Genomic DNA, 26358 nt, shown 5'->3' with positions numbered 1-26358 from the left:
CAGGCACCGCGCTTTAGAAAGGTTTTAGCCTAAGGAAGTAGAAAAGTAGAAATTTGCCGTATCCGTGGCGCTGATGCCGCTGCATAAGATTTGTCTTAAAGAACGGTAAAAAATGTCTTAGTTTGATTGCGTAACGATCGTGATACGCATACGATTCGAAACCACCTGCTGCTTTCAGAAATTAAGTAGAGAAAGCGACGTAGTATTAACAGAATTAATACGCTTTCCAAGATAAACCATGTATTATTTCATGAATCACCATGTTGCTCCGTTGATGGGCTATACATCGAAGCCAGTTCGAAAAAATCTCTTTTTAATCTTCACACGATATTAATGCGATTAATCACCTAATTTCAGTCTACAAGCCTGGCACACAGAATCGCTGAATATTTCAAACTTTTTTTTAAAGTAAAGTAATAGTTGACGAAATAACAAATAAACCAAAAAAAAGAGGATAGGAAAATGGAAACAAAATTAAGTTGTCATGAACGTTGGGTTACTTGACGGGATTGGTCTCTCGCTGTTCTAACAACGCTATAAGGCGAATGAATAAGTTTATAATAACAATTATGGAGAGGGAATACGATGAAAGAAGGGAGAAGAAAACTTCTCGATAGGTAAACCAAATTCCAAGGGAGGCGAGAAAACTGGATAGCTGAAAAGGCATATACTGTTTAGTTTGGGATTGTCCGTTATTCCAGCTGCAGACAAAGAAGCGTGTTGCATATATTACGGAAGCTTAATTTTATGTTTAAATCAAAAATAATAATTCTAAAGCTTCTCAAAAGTCTTGCTGGTGAATTCTGTTTTCCCACTGAGCAATCAGTGCACTTTTACGGCGAGCTCCTTTGACTGTTGAGGAGGATGACATCGGAGGCAATTCCTCTCTCATCTCCGCCGGTTGCGACTCATCGGCGAGCAGGTCAGAGATGGAGTGAGCACTACGTAATTGTCCCTCCAAGCGCTGTTCCGGCTCGTTCAGACCTTGATCGTCCATGTCGAGCAAATTGGGTTGCGACTTGGCAAAAAACCTGCTCCTATTCAACCTGCACAAAATAATGAAATTGCCAATTAAATATGAGTCTTTTCATCGTTAACAATTATTCACTTCAGCTTTCTTACTTTAGTTCTTCCTCTCGTTTCTGCATTTCGCGAAATTCTTGCTGAATTTTCTCCTCGGTCGTGGCGTAATGGCGGCGAGGAGGTCCAGCTTTATCGCGGTGATCATCCACCTGAATTGTTTTTTAATTAGACATTTCCATAATTCGATGAAGAATTGTTTTTCGAACGAGTGACTCACCTCGTCTCTTCGTGCTGTTATCAGTTCAACGGGTTTGACTGCGGGCGCTAGGTAACGGACCGGAGCTGGTGTCGTTTTGTTGCTGTGGTTGATCACGCCAACAGGATCACCGGCCGATGATCCTGGGGTGACGACGCTGTGATTTGTTGACGATGATGAGGACGAAAGCGCCGAGGATGCCGCCGGTGAAGGTGCGTTGAAAGTAGCCGGGCTGTTGAGACGCCCACGCGAGAGGAAAAACTTTTCCATCAAACCGCGTTGGGCACCTTGCGGATTACTGAAATTGCGCCATGTTGCTGGCGCGGCTGGGCCACCGTTAGCTGCGGTGGTCGTCAAGTTACCGTATCCACGACTGCCGTACGTCACCTTCATTTGCGGCATTTTTTTACTTTGCGGCTCGGTTTGCGATTCTCGATCCTCAGCAACCGACTCTGATCGCTGCAGAGTGAGTTCCATCGTGGAAGATGATTGAGTGGCCGATACAGACTTAGTTGGTCCTGACGATGAAACTTTTTTCTTGTAATCAGTCATGCTGGAAACCTGGACAAGACATTTATTGGTGATTCAAGTCATGACAGATACGTATATGCAATTAAGGATTATAGCAATCCAAACCTTAGAGTCGGCTCTTTCGACAGATGTGGTTTGGATTTTGCCATCGCGAACAAGTTCGTTCTCTCTTTCAGCAATCTCGTCCATTTCCCGCTGGATGACTGAGGATGCGTAACGATGCTGGACATCCCGTTTATCACTGCCCCCGTTGGCAAATCTCTGTCCTTGTCGGTTCTATCAACAAATGGGGAAACAATTAAAAATTTGAATCATTCTTGGAATTGAAGATGCACACAATCAACTGACCTCTTTTTCGTTTTGTTTATTGGCTACCGATACCGCCATCCCTCCAGGTTGAAGGCCTTTCTCTCTCCGCAAAGCTTCCTCTCGTTCGCGTCCCAAACGAATTTCGCGTTCAATAGGCGTCTCTTTTGACCTACTAAAATAACGGAAAACCTTCGTTTCATTTGTGTGCTGGGAAAGAAGCCGGATAAGTGCACCAATAAGTGAAATAACACAAAAAATGGCGAACAAATCGATGAATTCTCCACACCACTCTTTTCAACTTGGAAGCGCTTGAAAAAATTGCTGTGCATTTCAACGGCTTACCTACTCATCAACGCTCGACTTGACAGTAATAGAAATGAATTAGTCGATTACTTCCGCATTTGTTCCCCTTTTTTTTAGGGAAAACATTTCCGTCATAAATTGAATTTCTAGCCTAATTCTTTCATTGTCTTCTCACTACGTCACACTAGGAACATCGAGTCAGTTGTAAACGCTCAATAAGACGCTTAACAACAGTGGACAGCCAAGAAAAAAAAGGCCGGCCGGCCCAGCACGGGACAGATGGTTTAAGCGCTAAGCATTTCGAGCTGCGCCAAAGCGTAAATTCCATTTGCATTTTATTTCCGTTCCCACGTTCCGTTCCCACTCCACAAGAAATAGTTTTCATTTCTTGTTATATTGCAATTTTTTTGGCCGCAATCGACATTTCGAAGCATACCTGAGATAAATTGGTGCTTCGTCTTGATCCGACAGATCCTCCAAAGGCATGACAATTGGCTTGCCGGTACGACCACTTCGCTTCATGCTTTCTGCGCTGCTGCTCGAATTGGGGATGGGGGCCAAGACGTGATCGCCAGAACTGTGGCCGGAACTCATCGAGTCCATTGACTGCGTTCGCTGGTGGGGAAATTTCGAATAGTCGCTTGGAATCACGCCAGCTTCGGGGCTCTCAACTCGACTGTTTGGGATACGAAGAAAAAGGATTGTGTTGAGTCAATGTTAAGTATGATTTAAAAATCTATTATTTTTAGAAAAGACAAAAAAAACAAGGAAGTCTAAAATGGGAGTTTCGGTGAGTTTAAATTTGGCTGTGATCAGTAGAATCCATCCATCAATCGGGCGTACAACAGATTAATGAGATTAAAAACCGGTTGAGTTCTGCAAGTGGGGCACTCGTTTAAACTACCGGGTCATTAAAATTTGGCAAGACAAACCTGCTGTTGGCCTCGCTGCTGCTGACATCACGCTCCGCATCCGAATAAAGTCCTTCGTCATCGGTGACTCCACTAGTGGTGAATGAAGACGGATCCTCGCTCCCGTTCTGCGTGTTGCGAACGTTTGACTCTCTCAACTGGCGCAATTCCTCCTCGCGTCGCTTCAATTCGCGGATCTCCTCCGAGATGCGGATCTCTGCCGGGGACACCAACACTTCAGTGGCTTTCTTGGGCTCCGCCTTTTTGACGAATTCAGCCGGCTGATTTGCTTTGTGCCCGTCCTTCTTATTGGATTCCGTCATGAGGGATTTCCTGGGAGCTGCTTCAGGGAGTTTGGCTTGTTTACGCGTCGCTTCCAACATTTCGAGAGCCTTTTGACGCTGGAGAAGAACTGCTTCTTCACGCTCGCGCTGAAGCCTTATCTCGCGCTCAATCAGTGTTTCGGTCGGATTGGAGTGCGGACTGATGGAGTGAACGCCTTTGCCGATCGAGAACGATGTGGGACTCATGTCCGATTCCAGCTCGTCTTCGCTGCACGATGAGTCACGATCCGGCTCAAAGTACAGCGATTTGGGGCGTACGTCGTGACTTCTTTCGGGTTTGGACTCGGCTGCAACAACAACTGCCTCGGTAATAGGTGGCGCAGGGGCGATGGCGCTGACAGCGGGTGCGCTGGCGTCGACTTCATCGATGGGCCCGTCTTCAAAGCTGCCAAAGACGACAAAAGGCTTGCTATCCAATTCAGAGGAGTCGTCGCCTTTGAAGGTGATGGAAGCCACGTCGGTGAATTCCATGTTGCTCAGAATAGGTTCGTCATCCTGCTCCACCTCTTCGTTTTGATCGCTGTTATCCAAGAAATCATTATCGAATCCGGGCGGAGGCGATAGAGTGTTGTGCTGGCGCTGAAGTGTTTGTGGTTGCTGCTGGTCCACTTTGACCGCCCGGTTGTTGCGGTTGCCCGTCAGCAGAGTAGGTTCTTCAAGTTCGGACTGCATCTTGCCTTCCCAAAAGGCTTTCGTTTCCTCCTTCTTGACCAGAATAGACTCGCTATTGACGCCGCCTAAAATTATTCAAGCAGATGTCAAGAATTAAAGATGGAAGATGACAGAATGAACAAGAAAATTCCAGCTATCCGTATAGTGTTTGACATTCCATTTTCTTTTTTTTTTCTTCTTCTTCTCTAATTCATCCTATCCCGTCTTTTGTTACCCGTCATGACTCGGCCAACGATAAGAATGCAGGGGGGGGGGGATAGATTAAATATGAATACCAACTAGGAAACGGAGAAGAGTATACTGGATAACATGCGAGTCTGATGGTTCGTCTTTTCTTCTTTGAATTGAATCGAACCCTTAGGGCGCAGAATCGGAGATTCAACCTCAAGGGCACCATTCGAGTTATTCTATGCGGATCGCTATGTTACTTTGACAAATCCCATTTGTCCGCGTCTAGTCTAGGTATATTCTATTTATACTTTTCACGTAAGTCTTCGTCAGCGGGAAAAAAAAACATTAAATTAGCCATCTATAGAACCGTTTCAAATTTTGGGGGGTTTTAACCAACCCAAACAGAAGCCAAACAAGATCAGATGGTGCCTACTCGATTAAAACAACAAAGGCAACGTACATCAACAGTATAGCATAAAGGGCACCAATTGATCTGGGACCACGGGATTGACTCGACTAGATATTTCCACATTTTCATGACGTTGGATGGCGAACGCAATAATTACGAAATATAAGTTGTCAAAGAAAGGATACGTAACGTGTGAACTAAAAGAGAACGGGCCAATCGTGACAGGAGAGTTAACGCGGCAGACGTCATCGAGGACATCAACCATGGCACTGTGAACTGATTTTTTAAGAAATACAAAGAGGAAATAAGAGGATCGTACCGCTCGAAACAAAGTAGAACTGAAAAATGGACATATGCAATACGCAGCATACATTTTCGTAATTATTGTTTGGTGGTGGTATTTCACAATTTCGGGATGGATTCGAGACGGATCACGCAATGACACACTTTTGAAATACCTAAAACATAATCAAGGCCGACGTCTTATTTTTTTTTTTTACACAAAAGAAAAGAGAACAACGAAAAAAGGACCGTGTTTAATGACCGACTTGAAGGAAGGAAACTCGTTGTTCATTCCGTTCGCATCCGCTGACTATGAAATAGACAAAGTTAGTTTCCGGAGACGAATTCGTCGCCATCTCTTTGTTTTTTGTAGTTTTTACTGCAGCAAACTACGTCAATCATATCACGCCGAACTTTCCCTCGTTCTCATATCTACCTCATCTTTATGATGGCCGCCTTTTACAATTTAGATAAAAAGATAAAGAAAAAAAAGGCCCAAAAGGAAATTCATTTGGAGCGGGAAAAAAATGTCGAAAAATATGGAATATTCTAAAGGAAATTTGTTTCGGCTCCAATACAACCCACTAAATCATTGGAAACTGTGGTTGAAAATAGTTTTGTGAGTAATTGAAAGTCGATGTCGATTTCACAAGTTCCCAGTGGTCGCTGTAGATTTCCAGTAGAGCGAAACTACCGACTATCGAGGGAAAAATACAAAAGAAGTCCCAAGATTTAAGCGACGAAACACCATAGCACCTTTGGGTTTCCGAGTGTTGTTCATCAATATCGTGGCCAATCCAAGAAAGAAAAGCCAACGATCGTTCCTTGCTTGATTGATCAAGCAAAGCGCAAACGGTAGCGGTGAGAACTGGAAGTCCAAATGTTATTGTGGAATCGGAACTCCCCAGGCCAGCCCCCAGCTCCGTCTTGCCCGCACCATTAACAACAAGCGTTCGGTGGTGTACAATCAATGTTGATGTCTTTCCAGTCAAACTGCTCGCAGAGCATTTGGCTGAGAAACAAAGAGAGATTCGTCTAGATAGGGTAGCAGATGTCACAAAAAGCCTACAAGGGCGAACTATACCTTTGTTTCCTCCAAAACGGAAATGGCCCGCACGACGCCAAGACGTGCGCCGCTGAAGGACAGGAAACAAGGAAAAAAAAACAGAAAATAACAAACAATATGAAATCGAAAGCCGCCTGTCGACGGCGTACTAGAAAGGAAAATACCAGGTCCAACTGGCTGTCAGGACTAATATAACGAACAGATGGAGGCCATCGAATGCGACACAAGGATCAAGATCGGCCGCTGTGAAACCCGATCGACAATATGAAGCACCTGAAGGGACAGAGGGGTCGCACGTTCCCCCAAATAGAGGGATAATAAAGAGCAGCGTACAGGTGTGCTGCTTTCAAACCTATCTCTCTATTTTTTTTCCCCCCTCCATTCAAGTAGTGGGACCGGAACCAGACTGTTTAAAGGAAGGGGGGAACCAACACCTGGAGTGCCCTCTGCCTGGCAGTTGCTCTTGTTTTTGTTGATTGCAGAAGGTGAAACATGTGGTAATTCTAACGGATGCAACAGGGAGAGAGAGAGTCGAATTAATGGAGGGGGGCGAAACCGTCGTTCAAGAGCGGATGGACACTGCATGTGGAGAAAGAGGGGCGTAGTTATTTTTTTTTCTTTTTCGGAGATTGTGATTCTTTTAATGGGGGTAGGGGGGTTAGCGAGGACAATTCCGTCGTCAACGTATTTTTTTTTTCTACTGGAGAGAGCGGAAACGGGTGTTTTTCCTCCGTCCAAATCCCTCGCAGCGTACACAAGACTGTCATGGATGGGAAAACAGTGGAACAAATGAGGCTCTCGACCTCTTTTAATCTAGACTGAGGAAATCGCAGTTGAATCTGGTGAAAGCCAATTCCAAATTCGAATAGAGGAAATCTAAAAACGAAACTAGAAAATGTCAACTGATAAACGGGAGTAAACTCTCTTCTTATAGTTTTTTGGGGTCGGGGTAAACTGGTAGATGGATGTTCACCTAGTTCTGATGAAGAAAATATAAAGATGTGGGGCTGCGCTGGACAGCACTGTAGGAGAAACCAGGAATCAAACAAGTTTAGCAAGCGTGCTCAACAACCTTCACCAAGTCTGGCAATAGAGTGCGAGATGCTGAGAGTCGGGTCGTCAGCCGCGGATATCTAATACGTGAGCCACTGCCGTTTTCCCTTTTAAGTCGATAGAAGGAAGGAAAAAATATGACTGCGGAACCATCTGCTTCTCGTGATCCGCCGACATGGTAACACACTACAACACAGCGTATACAACAACAACACGCAAAGAAAGCCACCAATCCTCTCTCGTCCGTTCGTCCCTAAAGCACCCCGTAAAAGGCCACAAGCCAAGAACCCTTGAGGTATTTTTTCGAAAAAAAAAAACAAAAATTTCTATCGCCATCTTCTCCGTCTTCGTGAGTTGCTTAGTGAAAAGATAATTGCACGATTCAATCCTCGTAAACCTTGGCAACGCACGCACCATACTTGTTGGCAATAAATGACAGAAAATGCTGAAGCGGGTGTGATCGAGCATTTCGTAGATTCTTCGACCTAACCCACAAAAACACACACACACACACACACACACACACATAGGAGAGATAAGTGATTAGGAAATTCTGGCGGAAATTATAGGCGAAAAAAAAAGGATGCCGCACCTTTTGCACGAATGTCGAGATGACAAGACAACGAAACTACTCATTACGATAAAATAAACAAAGCCTTGTACCTCCCGAACAACTTCCGGAGCCCGTGAAGAGCATTTCGAAAAACGTGAAGAGAAAATTGAATATATATGCACCTGGAACAGAGTGTGGGAATCCCGGCGAGAGAGAAAAAAAAAACAAAACAACGAAAGATGGAGGCTACTGAGACGAAGAGAAGAATTTCTAGCCAAAAACAACCCCAAATATTTAACCGAAAAAAAAATAGTTCTTTTTTGTTCTTTTTCACGGTGGAAGATTATTCAATCGCTGTTGCACGTGATGGGAAAACTGAAAACTGACTCACTGTGGGATAACATCAACAACAATCAAGTAAAGCAAAGAAATGTATGCAAATGTCATACACAAGAAACTACACGAGGCGGAATGGAATGGCAGAGAGACCGTCTGGCACGACCGGAGTTTCGTTACTGAGCCCGCTCACCTGAAAGTCCCGCCAGGTGTACACACATAAAGGAATGAGAAGGGGGGGGGGAGGGGAGGGGAGTCTGGCGCGCAGGTGGGTGTAAACTATAAGGAAGAGAAGGAGAAAGAATAAGAATCAAGACCCCACAGTTCACAGTTGCTGACTGCACGGCAATGGCGCAGTCTATAACTCCAAACTGTTGGACTACACTCGCCGTCAAACGCTCGCAGCGATTGGCCAGCAGAGTCTAAGCGGAGCTGCCTCCTTCTAATCCATTTTTACAAGCGGAAAAAGATGATTTCATTCGTTTTTTTTCTTTTCTTTCATTCTTTAACACTACCAAGTTCTAAGCAGTTGAGAGAGAATCTGATCTGATTTTTTTGCCGTGTACGGTATTGGTTGGATGACTTGGCGGTCGTTTGAGTTCTGCCCCCTTGTGTACTTTTTTTTTTTGTTTCCTCCTGCTGATTTAATTGATAATCGTGGGTAGAAAAAGAATCGGATCCGGGTCTTGCATTTTGGCTGGGCATAGCTCGGTTCCTGGCTTCTTCTTCCCCATCATCATCATCACCGCCGCCGCGGCCGCAAACGTCCTTTACTCTGGTGTACACATCGATAAATACAAGGCAGCGCCGAGAGCTTCTGTTTCTCTCTCCTTCTTTCTTTCGGTCGGTCGTCCACCTTAGCCCTCGATTTTTCTCACACCGCTCAGTCGCTCTCCCGAGTGCTGTGTGTGTGTACACGTTACCCAAAGGACGAACACGCAAGCGCTCGACGATGGAACGCCCCAGTTGCCGTTCAACGATGTCGAACCGACAAAAAAACAAAACAATACGAAAAACATTTTACAAGTAAATAAATAACAAAAAAGAAATAGTAGTACGAGAGGTGAAGACAACAAAACAAGAGCTTGCGTGTGCCTCCTATAATTTACACACAAACAAACGATACGAATATGCAGAAATAGAAGAAGAAGCAGCTATAGTGTGTGTGTACGTATCAAAATGGAGTGCGATGATCTCTCTCCTTTTTTTTTTCTTATCTCCATTCAACGACGCATACCCAAGATATAAGGAGGAGGAGGAAGAAGAAGATGAAGAATGCACCTGGGAGCTCTGTATAAGTTACGGTATAAATCTACCGGACAAAATGCGCGCAGCAACGCCTCTAGTTATCGAGACAGAGCGATTCACGTATACCAGCCGACCTGCAGTCGACAGATTAGGCGTCTGGAATCCATGGAATAATAAATGCTTTCATCCGTCTCGTGTATAACCCTATTCAGGATGCTATACTATGTGTATAAATACAATGCACATGCTACACTTGACAACGAAAATAAATTGAAAGGGCCAGAGGAAGATATAGCTACCTTGAAAAGAGAACTTTATAGACGACTCAAGGTTGGACCTCGTCCGGCGGAGCGTCCGCCTTTTTTCACATGAGTTATTTGGCGGCAATTTTTGTTTTTTTGAATTTTCCCACTAACAAAACGCTATTATCGTTGGTTGGGTTTTATATCTTGTATACATCATCGCCCTCATTCAATTCGTCTTTTTGTGTAAAGTCAAATTTTCTTATGCGTCAATCGAGCGGTGCTGGTGGCTAGATAGCAAATGGCCCAAGACGCTCTTGTTTACGGTATACTAGTAGCTAAAGTGATTCAAGTTAAACAGTCTGTCCACTTGCTTGCCTGCTTTTCCGGGCGGGTAGAAATGTAGAAATGCCCGTTTTTCAATGCGAATGGTCCGTGTCGGAAACACCAAGGAAATCAAATAAGACAAGAAAAATCAAGACATTCTTTTTTTTTTACGATTTTTTACGACCACAGTTGAGATTAGAAACGGGAAACAAAAGAAGCTATTCGTGCCAAAAGCGTGTACACCGTCGTCTTCGTCGTCATCGTGTTGTTGGAAACCCAGGGAGAAAATCGAATGATTGCGAGTGGAACATGAAAATGTTTTGATACGCGGGATTAAATCCAATTTTCGGCTTGGTAGAAGAAATCAGAATCACTGAAAAACAATGCCAAACAGTTTCGGCGCTCGGAAACACGCTAGCGGGGTTGATATTCTTCGCCTATCTGATATTTTAATGGCTTGGGAAATGTCGGGTCACGAGGGTCGGCCTTCTCCAACTTTGATGAGTTCCGACAACGTCTCGACACAGAGCAACGGGGCGGTCTCTGTGTGATTGTTTATGTGTGTATATGTGTGTGTGGCGAGACTTATATGGCGAGTAAATCTTCCTCCGTTCCTTTACCTTTTCCGTATATCATCATCATCCGACGAGGTTAAGTGCGGCAAAAATTTGTACGTTTCGCCCCGTAACGTCGTGTTTCTTTCCCGAGACGACGATCATCAAATCATAAACGCACATCCATTTTATTTGATGATAGCGTTCATCGATCCCATCACCCCGCCGTGAATCTAACTGCTTCGGAATTACCGTTGTCGAAATAATGGATGTAAAACAAATTTTTATTTTATAATGATATAGTTTGCATTGCAGCCTACATATTGCACCAGTGTCTTTTCTTTTTCTCTTTGGTGGGGCCAATCGGATTTAACGGCGAATGAACCATTCAAATGTATTTCCCCGTTGTAATAAAATATATGTTTCGGCTTTTTAAAAATAGACACACATGGAAAGCAATTGTTTGCTTCATTGTGTTACGTTCTCGATTCCGGACCCAGAAAAAAGAGAATTGACGATGAATATTAAAGTGAGAAAGAAAAAATAAAATAAAAGGATATTTAACGCGGTTGAAATGGTCGTAAAGCCGATCAACGAAGGCGAACCCTCTCAACCACAGGCAAGTTGACCGATCCCGACAAAAGAAAGAAAAAAATAAACCCCAACCAGCGTCGTGACGCCAATCAATCGCCTCGGTGTTCACGACTCAAAATAAATTGGGTCAGAACTAAGGTCAGTGTGACGAATGAAATGGTGCGATGCGCTGCGGGCATGCAAATCAGTACGAGGCTTCTCTTGACGTCATTACAGCGGTTTTCGAATGACAAAATTGGCTCATTACGCGTAGCAGCGTGTAATTGGTTGGCGAATGCACCTTACAAGGTTTCACAAAGCTTCGGTGAATTTCTAGGAATGTAATAAGAAGATATAAAACACAAATATGGTGGCAGTGGTGATGGAGAAAAAAAAACTTTCAGCGAGTCCTATACGCTCTCCGCACATACGTTTTTACGGTCAACTCGTTTCAACACGTTACATCTTTACCCAAATAAACCGACCCCGTTCGGCAATAAGTTTTTAGTTTGAATTATAGCCTCAGGAGTGGCTGGGCTGAATCCTTTAGGGAGAAATGCAATCATCGATGAGTAACGGTGAAACTGGCGTGCGATTTCGCATTTTTCTAGATTTTTCTCCTTCAACGTAACAACATGGAGAAATGGCACGTCGAAGGCAATTTGTTGCGTGTCTTATTGCGCTTGCCGGTTTGTCGAGTCCGATCTGCTGCCGAAACACGACTGACATAAACATTTAACGGGTTTCCCCTGTCTCAAATCCTTGACTCTCGCCGGCGCAAACAGTCCGAAGCGTGATGGATTCTCCAACAAAAGGACCTCGACTTTTGCCCAACAGATCAGACCTCGTTCGATTTTTATGGCTTCATTCGCGTTTTCCCGCGACAAGAGAGAGAGAGAGAGAGAAAAAAAAATTACAAAAATCAATCAAATCAGCAATAAAATACAAAATGTTGACTACTAAATAACGGAAAAGCTGAGAATCCCGACTTGATGACACCATAATTCATTACGACCACTTAAAGTCCACATAGTATAAGTATACGTTATTGATTCCTAGCTCTCCCCACCACCCTCCCCCCCTTCCCAAACACGTTCAGTAATGGCGAGAATTCTAATTGTCTGACCGCAAAGGCATCGTATTTCAACCAGATACAAGACAAAGCTGCAGGGCGCGTGCTTCAATCTACTCGTTGTCGATGGCTTTCAACTTCCTCCTCCTCGTATATTCCTTATTTACCGTTAGAACTAACGCGAGTAGACGCATGATCGAACGTCACGGCGCCCAGTGTCACGTTCAAATAGACATTGTCCAATCCCTTCTTTCTTTGTGTCTGATGATCCTCAATTCAGATTTTTTCTCTCTCTCTCTCTCGCGCGCGCTATTTTGTTAACGCCCGTGACACGTCATTCGTGAGATTCTCAAAAGAGATCAGCATATCTCAGGTTCTTTCAACTCTATTTTCTTTCCAATTTTCGAGAGCGCGTCGGTGAATCAGGAATTCACAGAATTTGAAAGGAGACGTCAACGAAAGATGCTTCGGTGCCAAAAGAAAAAAAATACCAAAAGGAAACTGATTTGGGCAAGATGAACAGCTCACGCATGAACGGCGGAGCCGGATGGGGAGTTATACATTACTAACTTCCAAAAACATAACGGTTCCAACCCTTTTGGTGTACAAGATACCTCTGCGCCCCCAGTCAGGAGAAAAAGATTGTTCGTTCGTCTTGCGGGCGATGTTAGCCGATTACACAACAGACAGACAAAAAAAAATACGTTATCCCCTGTCATGTCAGCATCTGAGAGCTGCTTGCTGTTGAATGGATAGGCTCTCATTTTTTCCCCAGCTCTTTTCAATATGGAAGAGATCAACAAAACTTTAGCGGTCTTTATTATCCTCGCTTGCCAATGATCATCTCTCGACTTGTTTGCTCAACTTAAGTCGAAACCGATACGGAGGAGGAGAGTCAACAAAGACTTACTCGAGTCATCGTAGAAGAGGCAGCTGGTGCTAGCGGCTTTGGTGGTGCGTGCCAAACCGTTGAAAAGCTTGTGCCTATTAGACAGGTAGACGTCGCAACAGGACGAGCCAGTGAGAGCAGCCGTCGCGGACGTCATTTGGAAGCCTCGTTCAAACCGCGTTCCACAATACCCAGTGACGAATGAGGATGCACTACTATAGAGACTCGGTCAAGTCGACGTAATACGCAACAGTCGTAAGGCCGTCTAATTATCGAATGTTAGCCCCTTTCGATTACGGCCATATGTATAAAATGAGGACCAATGTAAGTACGTCTGTCCCGACGAACGAGTCCAGCTCAACTGTTTTGGCCTGTCTCTTTTCGTGCAGCCTTACTTGCGGTTGAGTCTCCCGGCCGCGCTTTAGACCTCTTAACCGAAACACACACGCGTGTAACAACCTTAGCACACACACAGCAACACACACACTCACGGCTCATGCACGCTCTCTAACTCTTTTGGAAGGCGCGCCTTTTTTTTTCTCTTCTTTCTCTCCGACGCAACTCAGCGTGAATCGGCTCAAGTCATCGTCTTCGTTGCTGGAGCGAAACCATTGCAGTGCGCTAGAGGCGGTGGTCGGTACATGGATGGGTGGTTGAATATATGTGGAGACGGCCATCAGTTAGTAGCGGGTGGGCAAATAAGTAAACACGACAAGGATCAACGGAGAGAAGAAGAAAACAAAAAAGAAAAGAGAAGGAGGAGGAACAATATTACTCAAGATAGCAAAAAGCATTTTGGGATCCACGGATGAATGATTCGAAAGTATATTGCCCCCAAAAGCGATCGTATCATCTGGCCACATACCTGCTGCCTTATTATTATTATTATTATTATTTGGTCCTGCTGGACGAAAAAGTGAAGGCCGGGTTTTTTGTTGGTTTCGTTCTACAGGAATAGCAACTATAATCTTTGTGTTGTTCTTTGAACTCTTGATGTTTAATTTTGTTGTGTTTCTCTTGACGGATAGCCGTTTCATCATCCTCAAATCGAGCCGGATCAACCTTTTTTTAGGAACGGCATTAACCTTTACGATTTATGTTTTTTTAACAGCAAATGAACTTGTTTGATTCATTTCATGGATCCGCATGCAATCAACGTAAAAAAGGAACATAAAAAAGCGCAAAGTGTGCATCAGTCATTTCCACATGGAATGATATTAAAACCCATATTAGGTAGCTGGTAGCCTTTAGGGATATCGTTAAATGAAATGTCATCAGATGTACAACTCGATAAAAAGTAAAATTTCAGACACAGCATCTGTATAGAAATTGCATTATCGCTTTAAACATGAAGGCCATTCAACTCGAAAGACGCAATATTCTGGCTGGCTGCCTTATAAAGTTACAACAACAAACCGTCGGTAAAAGCAGCCAGCAATATCAAAAGTTGCTGCTGCTTGAGGTTGTTCTGGTTGAGTGAAAAATGGGAGAAAGGGAAAGATTGATTGAGGGCGAATATAACGCGGGTAGACAAAAATATAGGAAAAGTTCGTCGAATCGTACCTTACGACCTACTATCACTAGCTGCCGGCTCCGTTACATCAGCGGGAAAAAAATAAATAAATAAAAATATTTCTTTCCATCAGAATTAAGTAGCCCGTCTTTTAGCGTGCTAACTTTGATCTTGATGAAGAGGCAGGCTCTATTTACATCGGTCTTTGCATTGTTTTTTGTGAGACTGTCATGAAATTGCGTGAGACAAAAGAGAGCTAGGCGCATCCAGGTCACTAGGTGCGCACCAAACCGTGGCCGCGTTTGTCAAAAAGGAAATGATAACAGCGTAACAAAGAGAGTAGCTAGTGAACTAGGTAGAGAAGCGAGAGGAAAGCGCTCTCGTCAACTCCAAAAGACGCACTGAATGAGGGAGAGAAAATGAAGAAAGGAAATTTCCCCACTTTTTTGTGTGTGTGTGTGTTAAGGGAAATTTATTAGATTGCTGATAATAACCAAATCTGTTGCAGCAGAGTACCGGCATGGCTATTACAACCAGGTCCCTGCAACCCGCACGTCTTTCTACTTTGCCACACGAAAACTCATCTCGGCCTGAAACAGCTTACGGGCTTAGCGGGATCAGGGTTTTTAAAAAAGCTTTTTATTCTGATATTCGACCCTCTCTGTCTTTTCACTATACAATCAACCGTCAAATATGAGACAAACAGGATAAAACTTGTGTTCCACATTCCAGCCGGCATGTGATAAGTAGTGTTATCACTATCAGGTCACGTGCTCGTTAAACAGTGTCGAACTAGCCTAGAAATTATGTAGGAAATGAAATTGTCGACCTTTTGTTTATCAGAACTGATCGACGTTACTACATCGACGTGCCGCGATGTGTTGGCACATTCTTTCACAAATAACCGAAATATTATCAGACAACAAGTAAATGATTCATATAGAAATCGGCGAATAATCTTGGAATAAACTGACACGCTATCTAATTATTCCATATTATTGACAGATATTTTAAGAAGGAAAGATAAAGTTGACTGTTTAGTCAGGCTACTGAAAACTGGTTTCGTTTTGTAATTTTTCGGAAGTCTGGACAGGTGCAACGTGCAAGGCTTCCCGTTATGAATTATTCAAAATCAAATGAGAAATCATTGTCGTTCCAGAAAAACTGGGTGGGTCGACTTAAAAAAAAAAAAAAAAAAACTTACCAGACTGACGTCGGCTGCCACCTAGCGGTTGAATATTCGACTGGTCGGAAGAGCCGTCCTGGTCCGTGTTTGTTGGAGGAAGCCAATCTTTACGTTTGGTGGTCTTGGGTATCATTTCACTAATGACGTCATAGCGCTTAGAGCTGAGTCTGTCGAATGACTCGCCGACATCGTCCAGACCGAGCTTTTCGTTGCGAACGCGATCCCTCTCCAGCGTACGTTTCACCTGATCCTCAACGATTTGGGCACCCAAATTGATCTTCGGTTCCGGGGATCGGACAAAAAAGAGCTCCTTCGAGAGGCTTTCCATGTCGCTCGAGTCGCTTTCCTTGATTGAAGACGACGCTTGCGAGTTGACGCTGACGAGCGACGCCTGGAAAAGTCCGTCTTCATTGCCCGGATCATAAGTGTGGATGGATTCGCCGGGAGGCGGAGACATCGGCATCTGTGGTGGAGGATCGACGCGTTCTTGTTCTTCGTCAGATTCAGGTCGATTCTCTTCGGACGGCTCAACTGCTCCAACCAGATCCAGAAGTGTCTCGATAGGCATCTCGGAGATGGGCAAGATTTTATCGTCGGCCATCACGGCAGGGAGTAAAACTGGATTTTCAATCTGCTCGGGTACAGCAACTTTCTCTTCCGTTTTCGTCGATAACGAGTCGTCTTCCATCTTCCTGGACTGTTTTTGCGAGTTCTCGAAAATTCCGGAACTCAGCTGCTCCAGTCGCTCAAACTGCTTCAAAGTTTGATCCAAGAAATTGTGTTGAGCGGTGGGCAAAGCTTCCTGTTTTGCGTTGATGGTTGAAGTCGATGATCCGGAAGAGAAATGGGCGGGTTGGAGTAGTCCGAAGACGCCGGAATCGGGACTGCTGATACTGCGAACGGATCCAACGCTGACGTTGGCCAATGAATCAGTCGGTGACAGTTGTACGGACGAAGAAGACGACGACTGCTGCGGGCTGGACGACGAATTTCCCGAACTGCTGCCGTTGCTCGAGCGGCTGATTGATGAAGCGGAAGCGGCGGCGGAAGCGGCTTCAACGTCCAATATCAAGGCAGTTAACACGTTGGTCGAATGCGGCAATGGGCTGCAATCTGGCGGCGGACGAATATTGGCATAGGTCTGATCGCCCTGCTCGCGGTCTTGAAATTCTTCCAAATTCTCGTAGATGGCGTCCGAATCGGCACCGGCTTCCACAGCCGATTGCTGCACTGTGTCGTAGATCTTATCTTCAGCTATGCCGTCGGCTACGACAGCGTAGACTCTTTCCTCCTCGTCGTTATCGGTCACCAAGGCCCCGGAGACAACCGTCTGATAGTGAGGCAAGTTGCGTTCTTCTATGACGGCGTAGGTGGCGTCTTCGTCGTTATCGGCTGCCGGCGTTGGCGGAAGAGGAGGCGGCGGAGGCGGCGGAAGCAACGCAGGTGATCCCGAATAGCACTCGTCTAAAGTCTGATAAAGCGGGTTCTCGAATTCGGCCGCAACTGCATCGGATGAAACTGCGGCGACTGGCTCGACGTTGGTTTTCGGAATTGGGGGCAAAGCGGATGACTGCGATCGGCTAATAGACGACGGTCCAGCGGAAGTGGGAGCAGAGGAAGACTCCAATTGTCGCTGCTGTGTCTCTTGGCAGCGCTTCTTGATCTTGGCCGCTAATTCACGCTGAAAGAGGGTTTCGAGGTCCGTTGGCGGTGGCGACTTGGCTCGAATCAATTTGATGGGCTCTAGCTGGTTCGCGCCGCCCGCTGCTGCCGGTGCAACTGGATGGATAGTTTCTGGTTCCACAGATTCCGGTGTGGGGCGGAATGACGACAAATTCGATCGGGATCGAGTGTCGGGCGAAGGACGGGGCAACTCGGACGAACCGACAGGTGTGAAAACAACACCGTCCAAAATGTCCGAAATGAATCCGACCGAGCTATTGGGGCCGCTGCTGTTCGTATCTGCGTTCGAGTCCCGCTCGACGTCTGAACTGGGCCCGCACTGCTGAAAGCCAAACGCGGTAGTATGCCGACGATTGTCCGCTTCGTCAACCTCCACCTGAAAGATAATATCAAAAGAATTCACCAAATGAGCTGGCGCAAACTAAAATTCATATAAACTACAACGAACACTTTTATGAGACGCAACTGATTCACACGGTCTCTCTTGGTCGACTGACTGAAAGTTATAAAAAGTTGTTATTTTGCATGCCTGGGCCAGGTTGAAAGAAATTCGGAATTCAACTCGAAGACGAGTATTGTGATAAGAGTGACAACTTGTTTCTTTAAAAAATAAAAACGAGTCAACCGAAATAGTTTCTTGTCAACCGGTTTTCTTCAATGTAAGAAGGTCGTATCACTTGTTTTTGCCGCGATAGAAAAACAACGCCGCGCGATTCAAAGTTTCTACACGTTGCTCTCATTTTCAAGGTCTTTAATGTCAAAAATTTTGGATAGGTGTGATGTAACTGCGTTTCCATGTTGTTGATCATCTCCGAAGAAAGATGATCGATCGTGATTTTTTTTTTTTTTTTTTTTGCAAAGCTGCCAGAATTTAAAAACATGCTTGAAAATGAGAGCAACAATAAAAAATAAAATCGCAGTCATAACTAGAAGTAGGAGCACAGGCTTTCTTGCATTTCGAATAGAAATCAGCACACGCAAAAGACCAGAAAAATGAGAAAAACACTAGCCTGACGAGAAAAAAGTCCTTAATACTAATAATAAGAAAAAAAAAAACATTGAAAAATAAAAGAAATAATCCGCACTTTATCTTAATTAGGTCGCGACTTGTCGAAACCAGTCATAGCTGACATAAATAATCTTTTCAATTGACGAATTGACAATGTCATTTTCCCAGAAAGATCATTGTCGCGGGGAAATAAATTTCAGATTACGATACTCGGTTGTTAAACCAACACCGAAACACGGCCAGAACGTATAGTTATGCGTTGGAAGCGTGGCAAACGAAAATAAACAATAAATTAATAAAAAATAAAGAAAACGAAGGAAAAACTAGTTACAGTGTTATTATGCCATAAGTAGGGAGGCAAAGAGCTATAGAAAAAAAAAACTCTCCGGAACGGAGCCAGCACGGAGCTGGATGATGAGTTACACAGCAACGTCATGGCCTCTTTTTTGCCCTAGTATGTATACCACCGCGTCTACCTCATTTACTCCCGATGAATGAATCCGCATGGTAGCATGTCAAGTCACAGAGCCTTAACAACAAGTTCTCTCGGTCTCAGCTCACAGCTGCCGTGTCATGCAACATGACACGTTACAAAACTGGCAGGAGTTCTTTCATCAATACGAATGGGAATGATGGATGGTATCGACGCAGTGCCAAACATAACCCTGAAGTCTTGGTTAAATAGATTAACTAAATAGAACCGTACATTTTTTGCGGAATCCAATTGTGGCTTTGTCAAAATCTGGCCCACTTGGATAAGAAACCAATGGATGAAAACAGATGTGCTAAATTGAAAGATGGATGAATTCTTCTCAGCAAAAGAAAGAAAAAAAGAGGATACGAAGCTGGAATATGAGATAAATTCAATTCATTGAGCAGATGTGGTAAATGCACGGTCGTGGTGACCAAACCGCCAACACATGGAAGAATTAATATAAGAACTAGAAAGAGGAAAAAAAAAATAGGAGTAAACAGTATTGTCATAGTTGTCTTTGTGGGCCACGGAAAGATTGCTCCAATTTCTCTGTGAAAATGCTACTGTGAACATTACTCAGGATAAAAAAAAAATTGGGTAACACTATAAAATGTAAATAAGGTGTCGGTGCTGTGAGAATTAGCGATTCCTCAAGACAGAAAGTTCTCGGCTTTAGTCGAATAAGGCAACAATCTTTAGTCGTAACAAATTGGATGTTAAAGATCACTAGGGCGCTCACACGCAGTAAAAATGTAGAAATTCAACAACAACAAGTCAACAACAACAATGAGATTCATACCTCTAAATGCAGCTTGCTTTTCCGGCTGAATTTGGACGGACCAAAACGCCACGAGAAAGTTTTCTTTAAGCCAGATTTAGTCGACATGATGTAGATGATGATGTTCGTTTAACAAAACGAAAACAAACAAAAAACACACACGATTTAATAGAACAGTGAGATAAACTAGGTCTTTAATCGAAAAATTAAATCCACAAAACTGCTGATCGGCTGATCGTTTCTGAGCCGAACACTTGTTGAAGACGCAACAACGGCATGATACAACACACTACAACACACTATGTCACCCACACACTATGGAGAGAATGAAAATGAAGATGACTATCCCGTTGGATCGTCCGGCTTCGACTCGCTCAACACACCACTGCTTCAAGTAGAGTACGAGCCGATGATAGCGGACTGCAGCAATGGTAACGGCACAGCCGACGAACAACCAACCTGGCTCATCGTATTTCTTCTTACCGGCCGTGTGAATCGACTCACCGTCACCGGGTGTGTGTGCGGTAATCAGGTAAAAGAAAAAGACGATAAAAGAATTCCCCACAGAAAAAAAAAAAACTCAAATAAAATGTGAAACGAATAAAAGCAGAGAGAGACTTGGAAAATAGAGTGAAGAAACACTAGAGTACAGAAATGAGCGGGTGAAGTGAGCGAACTGCGCGCTCCAACTGATGCCTTTCCCAACTTCACGTCGTCGAGCTGACTGGAACGGCCGAACGATGGCAAGTTCCACTTAACCCTTCGGAACAAAGAGTCTTATGGGGGAGAAAAGAAGGAGGTGGAGCCTAGAGAATATGATGTGTATAATAATGTTCACATCTAAAAAGAAAAGGCGGTAGTCGTCGGGAGTTCCCAATCAAAAAAGGGAAAAGTAGGTCGTTCATTCATACAAGAAAAGTCTCTTCTCTAAACTCTTCACTTCTTCTTGCCGTACGTATATACTGTGTAGTCGACATGCGTTTCAGTAGCTCTAGTTCCTTCAAACAAATGACTGTGTACATCGAGTGAAAGGTGCTTTACAACTAGCAGCAGTAGAAACAGAGTGAATATACCAAAAACGCACAATGCCAGAACTAGCTATACACGAGAAACAACGGCGCCCTGTGGTTGCGAGCGCAAAATATTTCTCCGGCAAATGGCTGGCAAACGAACGGAGCGGGAACGAATAAAAATGGAAATAAATCTCGGAGGTGCGTAGTGTGTTCCAGCTGTTTCTACCGTGTCTTTGGCGGAATGAACTTTCTCTTCCTTCGTGCTCGTGTTATGAGAGTAGTTTGCTATAGCTTCTCTCGTCATTTCGGAAACAGCAGATCCTCTGGGCGACGTACTTTCTCCTGCGAGTCAACAGCCAAGCGTTCTCTATGTGCTTATTACTAGAGATTGGTATTTACCCGCGTGTCGGGACTACAAGCTCCACTAGACAGACCTTTCCGTCTGGCATTCTTCAGTCGTTGGGACGCGACAGGAAGGAAAAAAGAGAAACATGAACATTCAGCTTCGGGCCGACTTTCCCGACAAGTAGCAAGCCAATCAAGTCATAATATTATCGTAAATAATCGTCGTCTTCTTCTTTAGTCGATTAAAAATAAAAATATGCCATTCGTTACGGTAATCAATCTCAGCTATTTTTACCTGAAAATCAAAACGGAAAACAAATCGCCAAAGCGGAAAAATGGAACAAGTATATGCGCCACCCGCTTCACACGCTTTGAAAACATCAGCCATTGTGTGACGGCAGTTACGGAAAACTTGTCGTCAGAAAATGAACCAAACGGAGATGGCCCTCTTTTCTTTTCTGAGCAGATGCATCAACAACATTCATACAACACAAGCTATTAAATAAATAAAAACCAAAATAAAACAAAGGAGAATGGAAATGTCACTTAAAGCGTGGCATTTTTGCCAGCGTAGCGCAGGGTAATACTTTTTCTCGAACGATATGTATATATATATGTCTTGAACCACAACAATGGTATAGCCAGTGAAATTCAAAAAATAGGTATGAATAATTGTCACATATATTTAACAGAGCTAGAAATTTTTAAGGCCATCAAACGTCAACAGTTTTTTTTACCAAACTTTAGTACTAATGCTGGAAATTTCCTGTGTAAAGAGACTATATCTATACTCTTTATCATAAATCAATAATTCATTTCCTTCTAAAATTTTGGGCGTCGTTGGTCCAATGCCAATCGGTGCGGTTTCATTTCGCTGGCTTGTGGCGATGAGCGTAAATAAAGCAAAAAATCAACAAAAGATTTCGAATAGTTTAAATTAAAAACGAAGAATGGCTAAGGAATGGAAAGTACCGGTTAAAAAAATCTGGAATTTACATAGATTTAATAGGAAGCAGGAAGTCTATATCGGTCTATATAGTCGGTTACTGTATAAAACTATAGCAGTTCGCCGTGTTTGCCAATCTGGCCACTTCGTGAGAAGAACATCTCGAATGAGAAGAAAGTGGGTTAGGCGTCCGTGAAAAATGCCTTCGATTGCTTTGTTGAATTACCGTAACCACAGTTAGCACAGCATCTCCACAAAGAATTGCTGTAGGAACCGTTGCATTGTAGCTCTTCTTTTCTCTATTTTTTTTGCGTTACTTCAAAAGACACTAATGGCTTAGACAATTTCGTGTCCGATCATCCGTGTGGTAGCACAAAAAAGACCTGCCGGTGGTCCATCATCATTCCCTCCCGAGTTCCCACAACACCACTGCCTCCACTCTTTGGTTGAAATAAATTAAAACTTGAAACGGAAAACAGAAAAGAAAAGTTCGGCATTGCCTCGCGAATTCAGAGGATTTTACAGTCTGATATCGTGAAAGTTGATCATACTTTCTCTACACAATGATGAATAGGACAGCGAACCTATAATCTGTTTCGCAGCTTTTAATGATCCGCATCGCCATTCGACTTCTTAGATAATTCACGATCTTCATAACCAATTCAGCTCTGCTATAAGACCTTTTTTCAGATTATTGAACTGCGTGCTGCTTTCCATAGTGAAGAATTAGAACAAAAACGCGTCGACATTGCTCCAATCAGAAATTTGATAATTCTTTTCTTAGTATTCAAGTTGCTAATAGAAGTTAAATTCTTGCCACTATAAAAACGCTGGTCCAATTAACTGATTTCCTTTCGACGACTTTCAGTGCTCTATTTCTTCAGCTGTGGACGAAAATTGTAAACTAAATTACAACTAAACAATCGAGTTTTTGTTTAGGAATGTTAACTTCTACGGATTATAAAAAAAAAAACAAAAAAAAACAAAAAAAAAAACACGCATTGCCCATAAGACGACACGTTTTCTACATCTTTATGTTACTAAATTCCTCCTTCCTTTCTCTGCAGTTTGCTCGATTTTTGAAATTTTTCGGTTTAAAAAGGTATTGACGTCAAAAAGCAATGGAAAAATGTCTTTTGGGATTGCTCCTAATTAACCGTCCACTATGTGCGTGTTCACGGTACATCTGGCGCGCGCTACTTCAAAATACATTGAACAGCAAAGAAAAAGACTGGTTTTTGAAAAGAAAAGAAGAACATAAAATTTGATACAAGGAAACAGTAATGCTTTACTGGACGTCGTATACGTAACCGCAATCCGCGCGCGCGCGCACTCCCGTATTACTAAGTCGGTTGGATCTCGCTTGCTGGACAGAAAATCTTGCATTCAACAAATAGAACTTGTTTTGTTACTGTTTTCTTTGGCGTTTTTTTTCGTCCGTCGTTACGGTGCCTATTTTTGTTTCCTAAGTCGTTACGATATGGCCAGAATGGATTCAAACTCCACCTTGCTGGTTCACCTGATTCTCATCGGTATATAGCCGTAGTGCGGTATCGAGGTGCACGGTTTCTTTTCAGCCATTAGACTACTTCATCTTACATTTAAGAATGTGGAAAACACCAAAAAACCAGGAATCCAGAGTTTTGCAAGAAGGTCGCAACAGATGGCCTTAGAAAAATGGACTCCCTCCCAGTGGTCTTCCGTTGTTTTCTTTCCTATCCTACTGACACTAGGTGACTGTATTTAAAAACTTGGTCTCATTTGCGGTAGCTCATCATCATCATACTTCTGAATAATATGCAACGTACGCATGATCCCAATCATCGGAATAACGTCTGTCAAGTCATTCTATAGGTCTAGTCGTCCACAGACCGCCTGTTCATGGGAAACGAGCGGCTCGGCTCAGATCAATTGCAAAACAACAAAGGACTAAATAGAGAAAAGAGACGAGTACCAACTGATTGTAGCAACGGAGCTCGGTGCTGCAGGGAAAGAGAAACGAGAGAGAAAGGAGGTGAAAATGCAATCAGCTGTCTTCTATTCAATATCCCGCCGGGCAAGTATTAGGATGGAATGAGCAGCAGTGTGCGTGCCCAACCTGACGGTGCGCAGCTGCGGGTCATAAAAGTGAGGACGCATAAATCGAGCCAGGAGAAAGGAGCTGGGAAATATTTCAATGAACCACACAGCATCGAAAAATTCGACGTTCGTCCCATAAACGAGAACAAGTGGACAACCGTGCTCCATTAGCCTTTTTCACATCACGCATTTTTTACGTTGTGGACTTTACTATCCATTTCAAATGGCTTATCAATCAAGGCCGGCCAACGAAACTGTCTCGGAACGCTTTCTAACGATTATCACAACACAACGCGCTTTATCTCAAATTTTTCAACGCCGTGCGTGTACCTTTCGCCTGTTTCAAAATTCCATCGATGCAGTCAACAAGTTTAAAATGCGTATCTTATACTACACGAAAAAGGAGAGGCTTTTGAACATACCAAAAACATTCAGAGCGCAGCAATCAATTTACTAAATTGCCCCAATCCAAGACAATCGAGACAATCTTCTCCTCAGATGAAGTGAAAATATAGGTCGACTCTCATCTATATGACTTTGGCGAAGAAATAATAAGCCTTTTTGAACATTACGTCAAGCAAAGTTTTTAGAGAGAAAAAATGTCGCAAATGAGGTCCCGCGACCGAACAATCAGTCTTCACAGCCCATGTCCCCCTGCCATTGTTTCAAATTTGGAGGGTATGGATTGACCACGAAATGGCGTAATTTACGACAGTGTCTTGTTGGAAATGCCACCGAGGGCGCGGGAAGTGTTGCAAGAACAAGAAAATCGACTGTCTCCTTCAGATGCAGACGGAAGCAAAAAAAAAAAAAAAAACGTGTCTATTATTCTTTTGCGCCAAAAGTGCCTGATGTGCGGTTTGACCCTTGACGACAGAGTGAGATGGAGAAATCGGTCTAGGAAATAGACGACTCATCCGTCGCCCTCCCTGTTCTCCTCCCGCGGATGAGCCAAAATTGCGCTAGATAGTTACACGCTCGAAACATGAGACGCCTTTAAATTCGCCTTTAGCTACACGTCTACATAAAACCATCATTCGCCCACTTTCTACACAAACCTTTCCCACTCATACTAGACAATCAATTCATGCTCAACATGTTCAGTCATCACTCATATAAACACCAAAAAACCCGCCTAGCAACTTGTTTTTATGAGTAGTGATACAAGTGTTTGCAAACTTTTGGATTCTTTTGAATGAATGGACCTAAATCTCCGTAATAGAAATGTCGGCTGGCATTTAATTTCAACCGCCATTGACATTAAATGATACTTAACTAGTATAAAGGCCGATAAAGGCTTAAACTGTCTACAGACCGCCATTCGTATGATATGTGATCTTCTTTAAAAAAACTTTGACAATGTTCGAATTATTACCGGTTTTAAGGCAGGCAGAAAGCAATGGCGAGTGTAAGAAGTATTCAATCTTACCGCGAACTGTTCCGCTGCAATGAATTCGGCCAACGACCACGTATCGTCATCAGCCACCTGTTGATCGAGCTCAGAGTTATTCTCCAAAGAAGAAAGCCAGTGGTGGTAGCTCCCTTCCGATTCCAAAGTTGTAATAGAGACGCAATCGCCTAGTTCACATAAGGGAGGTGGCAACACGGAATCTAATTGTTGATCGCTGGTCTTTGTCTCTTCCGGTTGGCAAGGGAAGAGCGAAGTGTCAATACTGAATAGCCATCTGACACATTCGTCCGTTTCCAGCGACCATAGCTCTTCATTATTCCCACTGGCATCAAACTGATCGACAACACCTGACACTTCGGGACATTCCTGACCGTTCAGCCCGAGCGTGAACTGCTCCATGTTGTTTAGGGTATACAATAATAGAGACTGAGATGTGCACACTTCAAAAACTCGTCGAATGAATTAGGATAAATTTAGTTCAAGAAAACTTGATGGCCGTAGAGAGAGGACAGAGGATTCACCCGAGAGTTCTTGAGTATGACTGACGACTTCGACCATCCTTCCATACCCGTTTTATAGGTGTAGTCAAAGAAGAACCCTTTGGAGCAAAAAGCTTCTTTAAAGAGCGTCAGTAAAACCGTTAATCGACTTCCGTTGGGTGGGCGGGGGGTGCAAAAGGAGATCACGCCAAAGAGTATAATCGTTACATCATCGAAGCCAATGACACTTTGAATCGTGATCGACCTCGATGATCTGAACAAGTGAACATCGCTCGCACACCTTTCAAGCTCAGTGT

The 26358-nt window shown here is 43.7% G+C and overlaps 1 protein-coding gene across 2 annotated transcripts; it reads right to left on the bottom strand.

Moving 5' to 3' along the window:
* Positions 1-223: 223 nt before the first annotated feature.
* On the bottom strand, positions 224-26358 carry LOC124196233 (serine/arginine repetitive matrix protein 2-like). Of its 2 annotated transcripts, none has more exons than XM_046591131.1 (9): positions 25581-26358; positions 15842-17882; positions 3355-4414; positions 2859-3098; positions 2159-2291; positions 1916-2086; positions 1301-1840; positions 1123-1232; positions 224-1046 (listed from the first exon to the last, which is right to left on the bottom strand). In XM_046591131.1, the coding sequence occupies exons 1-9, from the start codon at positions 25959-25961 to the stop codon at positions 782-784; spliced, it is 4941 nt and encodes a 1646-aa protein (XP_046447087.1). In that variant the 5' UTR covers positions 25962-26358; the 3' UTR covers positions 224-781. The 2 variants fall into 2 exon arrangements, with proteins under 2 accessions (XP_046447087.1, XP_046447088.1); XM_046591132.1 differs by lacking the exon at positions 25581-26358 and adding an exon at positions 19790-21126.

This window comes from Daphnia pulex, chromosome 6 (genome assembly GCF_021134715.1).
Source record: "Daphnia pulex isolate KAP4 chromosome 6, ASM2113471v1".
NCBI classification, from domain to species: Eukaryota; Metazoa; Arthropoda; class Branchiopoda; order Diplostraca; family Daphniidae; genus Daphnia; species Daphnia pulex.
The sequence above is the reverse complement of the archived record's forward strand: the minus strand, read 5'-3'. Positions and strand labels throughout refer to the sequence as shown.

What these genes read in the sequence shown, in the direction of transcription:
- LOC124196233 (XM_046591131.1), bottom strand. Translation starts at nt 25,961, where the DNA reads ATGGAGCAGTTCACGCTCGGGCTGAACGGTCAGGAATGTCCCGAAGTG. An exon ending in TTGCAGCGGAACAGTTCGCG is followed by an intron (nt 17,883 to 25,580) that starts GTAAGATTGAAT and finishes ATTATCTTTCAG; the next exon opens with GTGGAGGTTGACGAAGCGGA. An exon ending in AAACGAGAGGAAGAACTAAA is followed by an intron (nt 1,047 to 1,122) that starts GTAAGAAAGCTG and finishes TATTTTGTGCAG; the next exon opens with GTTGAATAGGAGCAGGTTTT.